The following is a 12,660-nucleotide window of genomic DNA, read 5'->3' on the forward strand; positions in this document are numbered from 1 at the left end:
TTACACACTTACTTTAATAAGTAACTCATGAATATCCCTGCAAAGCTGCAGGTGATTGTATTTCTTGAAGAGGCTTGATGATGGAGTGCATATTATCATGCATGATGATAAAAATCATGTTATCATGATTGCTAGTCATCTTCTGACAATGCAATTATGTCTCAGTTCCAGCCAATCAGAGACTTGTTGACCAACCATAGATATTCTGAGTGAAAACCTGAATTGGGCTATACGGTATCGCCTACCACAGAAAAGTAATTAAGAAAATCGAATTGATTTTGATACTTTTTTGTTTCTTTATATGTTTTTTCTCATGGCAAATTGTTCAGAGTCACTTGAAAAAGGCTTCGTTTCATTATCTGGTTTATAGCAGATTTATTCCTTTGCAATACAATGCTGCCCTCTAGTGGTCTGGAGAATGAGGTGCACTGTGAGTGAGTTTGGGAATGCGCCTGCAGATTGGAAATTTTAGCCCAGCATCCTTGTTTGAGAGTAAAGGATAATGTGGGGTGCATTTATGTATTAAATGTCAATTTGTCTTAATTACATGAAACGAAATGCTGGAGAAAAGAGAGTGACATGAGAGACAGCAGCAGAATTGTTGTCACATGGATGCCATCTAGTGTTTCCCCATCAACACAGCAAAAGTCCTGTTGTAAATCATTAAATCATTCAATCGTATTCTTTAAAATAACAATGTTTATTATACTCAGCAGCTGTAGGAAAATGTAAAAATATTTAAAAGAAAATACGTCACATTAGATTATCAATCATCTTCTAACTATAACTAACAACTTGACAGAACAGTAAAAAGAATAAAATCTAATTTTGTCTTGGTTTGTGAAGTAGATAATGAACCATCCATCCTTTTGAATTTCAGTATAACAAGAATTGTTACAGTTCTATGCACAAACATGATAAAAGCACATCATGCAGGGGGAAAAAATTAGATTAGAAAAGAATCAAAGTCATAGAGGAGATATAGGTAAGATAGTCGTCTGCACCTTCTCTTCTTTTTACATCTGTGTTAGTTTATTCTGTGTACTCTGTAAAAGCATCATCTTCATACAAGTCCTCCAGCTCTCCATCTCTGCTCCCCTCTTTCCTGTGGGTGATAAATGTTGGATTACGTTGCAGAAGTTACTCAATGAGGAGTGAAGGGGGTTGGTGGGGTGAGTTAGATGCCATAGAGTAAGCTTTTTGCCCTCCACAGCAGCTCATCACTTTTTATTCATGTTAACCTCAAGAACTCTCAAGAGAGACGAGATAAACACAGAGTCAACACAAAGACTGTCCATTTATTTTGGGTACAGCTTGTTGTTGGGAGCTTTGTCTTGTCATGTCTCTCTTAAATCCTCTTAAGGCTGAACAAACAACCGATGAGCTGTGCTGTGTATGAAGCACATGAGCTTAACCTCTGAATGCTTCTACAAAATTTACCTCAAGGAAGGATGAAGCAGAGGCGAAGACCCCAGTAAGCCCCAACAACCACTGCAAGAAGAAGATGTAATAGAACAGGCAAGGATTTGTGCCAATTTGCAAAACACAATAAACACAGAATTTATTGTAGTAGGAAGTTAAATCAGATTCATCAAACAGTTTGGAAAATAAAAGTTTTTTCAAATCTTCTAAAGCAATTGTAGAATTATTGAGTGCAAAATATCAGTTTCTTTAAAACTTTTGCGATGAAATCTGACATTTTTACATGGATTTTTTTTTTATGCTCATGATAACATGACTTCATTAAAAAACTGGATGAAATAACGTTTGATAATAATTAGATACATTTTGATTAATTATAAAAGTACATTGTCGTTGTTCAATTAAGAATTGTATCTGGGGGTGTTTTTTTTTCAAAATTATTTATTCTGTATTATAATTATTTTTAAAAATATTTTATTACTGGAAAATCTCCAGCTTTAATTACATCAGACAAGCGATAAATATTTTAATATTAAAAACAACCTTTAAATATTAAAATGCTGGAAGATTCTGTAACACGATGCCATGATGCATCATCCCTCCAAGAAGATCAATTTAAAACATGATGATCTTCTTTAAAACTCAGCAGTCAAACTATACCTGTCAAACTGCAAAACAGTTACCGATAATTAAAGCATCTCATCTAAGCCAGTCTTTATTACTTTAGTGGCCAAATACGTCCAATGTTGTCTGACATTTCTCCGTTTTCATTTCACATGTATAGAAATCTGCGCATCACTGTGCAGGACTGGTGTGTTTGGTTGGGTGTGTGGGGGTGAATGTGCTGCAGCTCCACTGCTCCTCACATGGGGGTGTAATTAGGACTGGCTTGTTACTGGAAAAGAAAAGCAGCACAGCTATCACTGCTGCTACAGTGGAATCCAGTTAGCTTCTCAGGAGAGAACAACTGCTTTTATGTGAGTATGCTGCATGAATGCAACATCACACACACACACACACACACACACACAGAGAGAGAGAGACCTAATGCACCTGTAGAGAAAAGTTATTTGTACCCAAGCATCTGCTCTGTTGTTTTTGTTGGAGGCCTAATCACAAAGCTGGCATTTTGGCCTCAGGGTGGGTACTTACGTAAGAAGACCTCCAGGGGCAGACATGGACCTCTCCGCCCGCCGGCCCTGACACTCAAAGGGATTACTGAAGGATCGCTTCCTCAGCATGGACTTCACCAGAATCTGCAGCACACATCAGAGACAATGACAACACATTTACATGTCGTAAGAGAAGGATTTACCCCAAGCATTCTGCCATTATAAAATTTGCATTTTTTAAATATGACGTATACAGTATTTATTTATTGAAAATTCAGTCCAAATTGAAAACCGCTTTATCTCTGAAGAAATATGGGAAATATGGAAACTGAGGTATTTCACTGATAATAAACAACAATATCTGTAGTTCTTGAAAGTAATAAATATGGATCAAAGTAGGAACGGTGTGGGACTCACCACAGTGGAAAGGCTGGTGATGAGTTTGACGCTATTCTGAACCTCCTCCTCACTGACCTCCACCGCCGTGCAGTGATCCTCCTCCAGAGGAAGAGGATTCGAGCCATTCTCTGTCACCCACGGATTGAGCTGCATCAACACAAACACCCAAAGTGGTTATGAACAAAAACAGACTGATATTGAATGTAGCTTTCATATCAATCAGACGCAGTCGTTTACACCACCTTGATTTCAGGGATGGTGATTCTTGTTACAGGGTTTTTATCCAGCATCCTCTGAATGAGCTCCCTCAAGTCATTTCTTATTGGAGGTCTGTGAACAAAAATACAGAAAATTAGAGCCCTGTCTTTCAAAATTAGGTTTTTTTGCAGCAAAATAGAAGGAACACATCTGTTTGTGAAGGAAATGCGATGTGATTTTAATGTAATGTGAAAAAAAAGAGTCAAAAATGTTCATTTTACTGCAATACATTGATGCTTCTCTCCTCTAAACTAAATTATGTATTTGTCTAAAACTACCCACAGGTCAAAGTGTTTAATCATCACACTTGAAATTCATAGTTGTATTATAATATTTACACATACTGTAACACCTTTACTAGTGTGCCTACAGCCTGCATCTTGTTAATTTCACCATTATTTAATTATGTTTATGAACATAATATTAATTCCTACATCTCTGGAAACTCCACAGGTTTGCTCTTGATCTTGTTGTGTAGAGAGACGATGTATTCGTCATAAAAAGGACACTGGAAAAGGACACACAATTATAAATATTCAAAATGCTGCTGTTTCCTGATTCTTTGTGTGTTTTGCTCTCCACTTCATTACCTTGCCAAAGACAAAGCAGTAGAGTGTGACTCCCATCGCCCACACATCCAACGCCTGGTGAGCAAACAGTCATTAAAAGTCTTATTAGAGAAGCTCTCTGCAGGAATTCGAACATAATTTCTCATAATTACGTTCCATTGATTATAATGAGTCACAACAAAACACGCTGTATGTACATGGGGGATTCTTCTTGTCTGGCTTCCAGTCTCACCTTTCCCGTGAAGCTCTGCTCGTGTTCCGTTATCATCTCGGGGGCCATGAACGCTGGCGTCCCTGCCGTGCTCGACAGGTGGGCGTCCGTCCCCTCAAACTCGTTGCTCACTCCAAAGTCGGCGATCTTAACGTGACCGTCATCACCCAGCAGCAGGTTGGAGGGCTTGATGTCCCTGTGGATGATCTTGTGGTAGTGCACTGGAAAACGTAAAGGGTACACAGACATTCATGTGTGTCCTGCACAATAACATCATAGTGATTTTAAGGTGGAACAACTGGGGGGATTCCTGGTAACTATGGATGTAATTGCAATAGCTGAGGACAGAGTTCTCTATTTAAAAAAATATCTTTATAATATCTTCCACTGACAGTACAGTACATGTAATGACTGTGGGCTCATTTCTACAATGAGTCCTAATAATGACACATTGGCTAAGAACCTGACTTACAGTACTCTATTCCCAGGATGACATCTATAAAGTAAAAGCGAGCCTGCTCCTCTATGAAAGGCTCATCTGTTGGAACCTCCATCACCGGGCTGCGCAGCATGAAGAGAGGAAAGTAAATTTCATATTCAACACATCTCATATCCAACAGTCCAGATCAATCCAGTCTGTGAATGTGGCAGAATGCATGAATGCACAAAGCCTTACCCTTTTGGCATCAGTTCGAAGACTGGAGGACAGACAATCACAGGTCAGTAGTGACTCCCTCACTCACCGACACATGTTGAACTCAGATACTACAAAGAGATGAACGAGCTCCTACCCATATGGAGTCCATCTTCATCAGGATCATCAAGCACCTGCAAGACAACCGAGATCTCATGTCCAGCAATCAGGTGAAGTCCAGTTAGGAATTACTGCAGAATTATCCCTACCTCTCTCTTATTCACAGATTTCCATTGTTATTTCTGTTTCGGTTGATTGTATTTTATTTATTTTCTATTCATATCGTCCAGATCATTTTTATGTTATCAATTGTTATAAATCACCAAATCATAGCAACAGCTATCAGTTTAACTTCCTGGGATTGTTAGAGACCACGTCAGACTAGAGACCCAGCCGTCCCACATGCACACCGTGTGTTTCCGTGATCGTGTGATCAGGGTGAGGACTGAATCATTGGACTGACCTCAATTAGTTTAACAACATTATGGTGGTCCAGTTTCTTCAGGATGGCAATCTCCTTGTAAACTTTGTCCAGGGGCAACACGGCTTTCGGGAACGGATCCTGCTGCACGTTTGAACCTTGAGGAGATGGGCGTCCTAAAAAAATCCCATTAGAACACACAAAACAAAACGCATCACCTAACAAATAACAAAAAAACTCTCTGGATATTTGGACTTTCTTTTTTATAACTTACGTAGAAATCCACACTGTCTCATCAGCTTCTTCTTTGAAACGACTTTCATTGCCTGCATGTAGAGAAAGTACACAATGCAGTGTCATGTAAACACTCTAACATGGAAATACTTTTTCTAGGCTCTGACTCACATAGTACTGCTCTGAGTCTTCATTATAAGCTAGTCGCACCACTCCATAGGAACCCTGTCATGTAGAAAGAGAAGGTTAGCTTCATAAATACATCACGTCTTCTTCAGACCTATCATGATCAGTACTGATTGATCACCTTTCCAATTTCTTTGTTCAGCTTGTACTGGTTGAGCTGCACACAATCCTGCACAGAATAAAAACAGACATTAGTCTTAAACCAATTAAAACTGTAATGAATTCAATCACAAGTCCAACACCGTGAATCACTTGTGCAGCTTCTCACATCAGCGTCTGTGATGGACACGCGTTTGGTTTCGATGGTGGGCTGTCGAGCGATTCGGCTCCCTCTCTCCTGCAAGGACAGCTTCCTGTCAGACAGTTTGGCTCTGTTAGAGGCCGTGGTCCTCGTGGGACAGCACCTGTAGCCATTGGGTGGCGTTATGCGGTTCACGGCCACGTTCATGGCCGCCACCAAGTCGGCCAGTTCGCTGTGACCCTCTGGGTCCAGCTCCGGCCTGCAGACGGTGTCTGTGGTCATGATGGGTTTGGTCGAGGTTTGCTCACAGGTGGACGCTGAGGCCTGGCACAGGCAGCAGAGGACGCATCGCTGAGCTGTGAGGCAGATGATGTGTGAATGATTGTGGAAATTAATCAATTCACATTCTGATTAGAGGTTCAGCTTTCATCTTGCAGATGTAAATGATGTGGTGGGTTAGCGCTGTAATGAATGAATCAGTTTGAACCAGTCTCCTCTAACAATGCATTATTAGAAGTTTCTACACTAGCATCCTGGATATTTTACAAAATTAAGGTCTTTTGCTTCCAGGCGGCTGCTGGAAACCAGAAAGGAGACAAACAACTATTTTCTGGTTTGATTCAACAGATGGTGAAAATCTCAGATGGGATTATGGGTAAGATTAGAGGCAAAAAAAACAGAAAACAGTCCAACATCAAGTCCTGAGACTCACTGCTGCCTAAAATAAAGTGAACGTGAAACCTTCTTATGTAACAAAGCTGATAGATTAATAATAGCTCACCACTACAAAAGATTTTACTTCAGAAACACATATTAAAAATTATGTAAAACAATTAAAACATGTTTACTGAGAAATAAACAAGACCTTCTAAGAAGAAACTCTTGCAGTCATCTGATGCCCCTTTAACATACAAGACTGATAAGATACTGAGTCGGATTAAAAATGAAGGCATCATGTACAATAAAAATGTGGTTCTTACAGTTATTTACTCACACAGTGGTGGTGTCCCGTGTCAGGTTTGGGTTCCAGTTACATCTGCACACTATCATCTGTTCTCAACAGGAAAGTCCTCTGTGTCTCACTGCAGCACTTTCACTAACGACAGGCAGCTCCGCCCGTCTTAAGGATTAACTGGAGCTACATATAGAGTCAGAGTTATTCTGAGGATAGTCCCAGCGATCACCTGCAGGGAAGGCTGCAGGAGATGTAACCCCAGACTCACCTCACAGTGACAGAACCCATCAGGTAGTCTGAGTGGAACCATGTAACCCCTCAATAAGGGCCACTGTTTTCCCGATTTTACCATACACTATCCTGTGGCTGTTATGTAACAATATACCAATGTAATCTGCTTAAATTGATCTTTTTTTTTAACTCATTTTTTATTTCTGTTGTTGTTGTTTTTTGTTTTCTGTTTGTTTGTATTTTTGTTTTGTTTTTGCTGTTGTTGTATGTGTATCTGTGTTTATGATTAGGATTATGACTCAAGCCACCAATCTTCCAATATGTGGACAACATTTTGTGACCTGACCCACACCACAGCTCCTGAGGTTCAGAAATCATTAAAAAAAAGGGGAAAAAAGTTTTTAATAATATAATGACTATAATATATGGGGGTGTCGTAGTGTAGTAGTTGGCACTGTTGCCGCAACGTGAAGGTTGAGGGTTGAAATCCATCTGATGCCTCCATGTATGGAGTTTACATGTGTGCATGGGTTCACTCCAGTGCTCAGGACTCCCTCCCAGTACAAAAACATGCAAAACATATGCAAAGGTATTTTCCTATTACCTGAAGTTATGGGTGTTCCATGTTTACTCAAATGCTTAGATTCTTAATCATAATGTAAATAATTTCAAAGGATTTAAAAAATATCTGAGATGTTTAATTTCCCCAAATGAAGTTTAACTATTTCAGCAAGAGCTGAAGTTACTTTTTCTTAGAAATCACTTTGACTTGTGTTTTAAATGTTAAGTTAGGGAATCATTAGGAGCATGAACCACAAAATACCACCTTCAGACCACGACCCTGAACCTGATGCAGCTAAAGGGAACTCAGCTTTAATGTTTCTCATCTCTTCCTGATCCGACATATGAGAGGGTTTTCCATAAACGCACTTTAAAAACATTTCAATAATATGCAGAAGTCAGCAGAGTTTCATCAGTAATCATCCCTGCCGTTTTTATTTTGGAAGCAGCCTCTTGAATGAGAAGGGCATGAATTTTCCTCCCTGTGGAGGAAAGTCAGTCTTAACACTGAAGCATGTGCTGCACCCAACATCAGTCCCAGTCCAGACGGATCAGCTCTGAAGATACACCACAGCTCTCTTGATCTGCTCGTAGCTTACAAACATCACAATGTTCCAGGATCCAAGGCGAAGAAATGAGGGCATAAACCTAAAAATATAAAAGAATAAATCAAGAAATGTCAAATGCCACATTTTGAATTTGATAAGGACGGTACGTACCCCTTGTAAAAAGATGTGGGTCCCTCATTAACCAGCATGGTGATGGCACAGTTCATACCACCGCTGTACTGCCCGGGCACGGAGTTCATGTAGCGTGTTTTTACCACATCCACCGGAGACGCTACAAGCGTGGTGCAGAACCCCGCCGCAAACCCTGCTGTGAAGTGACAGGGCATGTTGTCTGTGGGGAGCAGAGGGTCGTCAGTAACGGACACAAAAACCAGCAGCGGCCAATGTGCAGTGATGTTTACCCGTCATCAGGTTGTGCTTCAGAATGAACTCTTTGATGATGTCATAGGTCACCAACTCAGAGCAATTCACAATGCAGTTCCGAGCAATGTTTGGAAGACAGCCTGAAAGACCATTCAACATTTTAAATCTTGAAGGAGCACTGGAAAAAGGTCAACCAACGAGATCATCAGTGGAGGAGTAGGTGACAGTTAGACAGCTTTTATCCAACGCAACAAACATGACTCCATGGGACCAGAGGGGGGCTGGTTCAACACCCACATGAACTAAAGGGTTTGCAGTGTGAACTGAGGTGCCCTTGAGCAAGGCACCGCCCCCCCCTCACAAGTTGCCCATTGGGGCGCCCCCTGAGGGAGCTACCCATTGAAAAATACTTTCCCCTACTGGGGTCTAATAAAGGGATCTGTAATCTTTAATGGTTTGTGATCCAGCCTGCATTCAGAGTTTACATCCCTCACCATCTGTCCACAGAAGAACTTCTACATGCAGCTCCTACACCTGCAGCCTGTCGTTACCTTTAGCCTACATACTGCGCTCGGTTATAGCAGGCTGATAGCTGTTCAGCCACAGGCGAGCCGCATTTGAGTCATCTGCTACTAAAACTAACCACACCCACTGGTAAATGCTTTAAACAGATTTGCTGCAGGGTTCGCCAAAATTGGACGAAAGTTAAACAAAGTGATGGGACTATTGATAGTTGTCATGGCAAAACTATTTTCGTTTTATGTCTGTATTGTTTTTATGTGGAACCTTTAAAAACCCATTTGGTGAATTTTTGTGTCTTATTCATCTTGTTAACTATTATGTCTCATATTGAGTGAGAACTTTGTCCTTAATGGTACAAAACAATTATTGTTTGACTTTGACAGTCATGTGAACAAAGGCGGGTTGCAGCAGGAACCCAACACAATAGGTGTGATGTAAAAATAGTATCAGGTGACCATTATCAGACAAGAGCCGTGGTGAGCTCTCTTAGGTGTTTCTTTCATGTTCTATTATTAAGATTTACATAAGAGCAAAGGGAGAAACAAACCTCTCACTGACGTCTTACTGTGACGAATACAAACCGTGTCTAAATGACTTCAAATGAGTGAAATTTACTCATTCTGAACATTCAATTCTCTCAGTGAAATCTAGATTCAATATCCATTAGTCTCCCTAGGTAGGAAAGGTAGTAGGAAAAAGTCAGTGTCATATTTTGTCCAAGAGGTTTTGGATTGAAAAGATTCTCACTGAATAATCCTAACTGAAAGTTTATTTTCCTCCTTGGAAATGATTCACCATGATTTATTGTGGCGTAACTAAAGTGTGTTTGGCGTCTTCACCTGACAAACCTGAATTTCATTCAGTAGTGTGTTCTCTCTATTGTCAAGAGGAGATCTGGATGGTTGTGGTTCTACCAGATAAAACCTTCTGGTTGATTTGACTCGACAGGCTTCCACGCAACTGGACAAAACTTCAGCCAACACCAATACACAATCATCTGGATTATGTCTGTGAGTTACAAATAATTTAATCCAACAAAAGGTTTTCAGAGCAACATGTAGACCGCCACTGTCATCTGTTTACCTTTCCAGAGTCCTCTGACGCCTTCATCCCTGGCAATGGTCCTGTAGGCGTCAAACGTGCTGCTGTACCTCGTCACAGACGAGCTCTGAGGCCGGCGGACCTGAGCCTGAAACCTCACCTTCACAACGTCAGTGGGCTGAGCGAAGGACACAGCCATGGCTCCCGTGGTGCAGCCCGCCAGCAGCCGTGTTCCGATCCCTACATCTGTGGCAAAACAACAAATAATTAAATATGAGACGTTTGTTTTTGCTCTCATGCTGAAAGGTTTCAGCTGCATAAAGACAATGCAACGAGCAGGAGATACTATTAAGGAGCAAAACACAATCATTACATCTTTGGTTGTCCTTTGACAACTACTGAGAATAAATCATAGTAGTGGTACATGCATGCTGCTAGTTTAACAATGATGATGGTCATTGAGAAGTGGACTTAAGCAAGGTGTAGATCAAGTTGCCCTTTACACATCCGTCAGGCCTCCACTCTCAAACACTGATATGTTTTGAACAAAGAATGTATTCTTTTCTGAACATGCTTGGAGCTTTTTTTTTTTTTTTTTTCTTGAGGAAAAACCTGTTCAGATCTGTGTAGTTTCGGCAAAACTAAACCTGTCTGCTTCCTAGCTACTCGACCATAAGTCTTTCACAGTTATTTTTGAAGAGTCCATAACTTCCTGCTGATTAACGGATTGGTCGATTAGGAGATTCATTAGTAACTATTTCAATAATTGTTTAGATTATTTATTCTATGTTTGAAATAATCGGAATCAAAAATTAAAACAAATAAAAATTCATCCAAGCTTTCTTATCTTTTATGATGTTGAACTGAATATGAATAGTTTCTCACGTTTTATATCTAAATCAGCCGATCATGAGATAATCTTGAGCTGCAGTCTGGACAACGAACATTATCCTATGCTTGTACAGATGTTCGGACTAAATATTGACATGGCTGTGGTGACGTACTGTCTGACCCCCTGGTGTACAGCTGCTTCATGGTGTCGTACAGGCCGATGCGGACGGAGGCAAAGCTCATCTGCCTGTGCAGGCCCGCCACTAGGCCGCTGTACAGACTCCTGGGGCCCTCGGTCTTCACCATGGTGAAGATGGTCCCAAACACACCTCTGTATCTTGTTCCATCCAAAGGTTTGGTCTCACCTTGAATCTAAACGTGCATGAATGCAAACCAAATGTGTTTAAATCAATATTTTTGATGTATAATATAAAAAGATCAGCCCTTGAAACTGTATGTCTATTTTTAGTTTCTCTTTTTTTGTCACAAGTGTCAGATTTCTGGATCGGTATGCAGCGACATGTACGTGATGGGGTTTTATCCTCTCGAAGAATGCTACAATCTGTAAAAACAATGACGGCTCCCAACCCAGGTCTAGTTCCTGGTGGCACTCAACATTAGCACATGAACAACACACGGTGTACGGCTGAAGCCTCCATGCTTTATTCATATATTTGTGTTAAGGTGAAGGTGAAATGTTTTTTAATACCCACAGTTCTATCTGTGGATATAAATAAGGATATTTTGTTATAAACCATCACATTTTAGTTTTATTAGTCAAAATATGTTGGATTACAAAAAGCTCTGCAATTAATTGGGGACTTGAACATACCCTGACCTGTCCAAAGTCAGCTGTGATAGGTTCCAGCCCCCCCGGGAGCCCACACAGGACAGGCGTATACAGAACATGAATGTATGAATGAAACAGATTCATTCATTAATATGTCACGAGGGCATGTTTGGTTGCATTAATTGCAGTAACAACCATTAATCCTCACCAGTGATTTACCTTAGATGATCCTCACCTGCAGTCTGACTTTGGCTGTGTCCAGTGGGAAAGTGACCAAGTCAGCTACACAACCAGCTGATCCAGCTGAGAAGACTTTGACAGCAGCTGACGGCTCCAGGGCTTCAGTTCTTCCATCAGCCATGATCACTGATCGAGGATCAACTAAGTGTTCCCGGCAAAAATACAGACCATTAATTATACTGTCCCAAAGATGCTTCTGTTCCTGGTCTGTATATAAAGATTAAAGATCACAATTTTCATAGCAGAGCCAACTAATTGCATGTCCCTTCATAACACATGAAGCCAAACTCAGAGTTCAGGTACTGAAAAACAAAACTGTCTTTTGAAAGTTAGGTCCTCTTGTGCCATCCTGTTATACAAAAGCACAAAGTAGCTCAGAACTGTTGTTCCACTTGTGAGAAAAACAAAAGGTTAAAACATTCGATCTTCTTGAGCAACTGCTGAGCCACATAGTCTGTAGCTGACAGAGTGAGCTCAGCCTCTCCTACGTAGTTGTTTACTCGTGTAAAGGAAGCTGCAGGGCATTGCATGAAAACCAGACAGCACATGCCAGGAAGTCTTTCACGACTCACAATTCACCTGCTTTTAAATTTAAAAACGAGCTCACCTTGGTCACCTCTTCAGCATTAGACTATGAGAAATATGATCACGATCTGGCCGATTGTGAGAAACATTGTATAATGACCATAAACATGATTTTGCAGAAAATAAATCAGAAAAAAAAACAAAACGACAAACAAAAAGAAAAGGATGTTTTGACCACCAAAATCCAATCAGCTTGTCATAAAATCCAGGTGTTTCTCTCAGAAT

General features: G+C 40.5%; 2 protein-coding genes across 4 annotated transcripts; both read right to left on the reverse strand.

Moving 5' to 3' along the window:
- Positions 1-719: 719 nt before the first annotated feature.
- camkk1b (calcium/calmodulin-dependent protein kinase kinase 1, alpha b) lies at positions 720-6,841 on the reverse strand. 3 transcript variants are annotated; one of them, XM_068317624.1, is made up of 17 exons: positions 6,742-6,841; positions 5,775-6,103; positions 5,628-5,675; positions 5,492-5,545; positions 5,361-5,412; positions 5,129-5,262; positions 4,763-4,799; positions 4,648-4,669; positions 4,444-4,532; positions 3,993-4,192; positions 3,782-3,835; positions 3,626-3,699; positions 3,176-3,263; positions 2,952-3,080; positions 2,575-2,678; positions 1,441-1,491; positions 720-1,105 (listed from the first exon to the last, which is right to left on the reverse strand). In XM_068317624.1, the coding sequence occupies exons 2-17, from the start codon at positions 6,027-6,029 to the stop codon at positions 1,033-1,035; spliced, it is 1,464 nt and encodes a 487-aa protein (XP_068173725.1). In that variant the 5' UTR covers positions 6,030-6,103; positions 6,742-6,841; the 3' UTR covers positions 720-1,032. The 3 variants fall into 3 exon arrangements, with proteins under 3 accessions (XP_068173725.1, XP_068173726.1, XP_068173727.1); XM_068317625.1 differs by having other exon boundaries at positions 6,728-6,821; XM_068317626.1 differs by lacking the exon at positions 1,441-1,491.
- A 1,033-nt stretch (positions 6,842-7,874) lies between these two features.
- Positions 7,875-12,323, reverse strand: LOC137596700 (dicarboxylate carrier UCP2-like). The gene is made up of 6 exons (XM_068317409.1): positions 11,846-12,323; positions 10,994-11,192; positions 10,032-10,235; positions 8,465-8,566; positions 8,214-8,394; positions 7,875-8,142 (listed from the first exon to the last, which is right to left on the reverse strand). Exons 1-6 carry the CDS (start codon positions 11,969-11,971, stop codon positions 8,046-8,048), a joined length of 909 nt encoding a protein of 302 aa, XP_068173510.1. The 5' UTR covers positions 11,972-12,323; the 3' UTR covers positions 7,875-8,045.
- Positions 12,324-12,660: the final 337 nt, after the last annotated feature.

This window comes from Antennarius striatus, chromosome 6 (genome assembly GCF_040054535.1).
Source record: "Antennarius striatus isolate MH-2024 chromosome 6, ASM4005453v1, whole genome shotgun sequence".
Classification (NCBI taxonomy): domain Eukaryota; kingdom Metazoa; phylum Chordata; class Actinopteri; order Lophiiformes; family Antennariidae; genus Antennarius; species Antennarius striatus.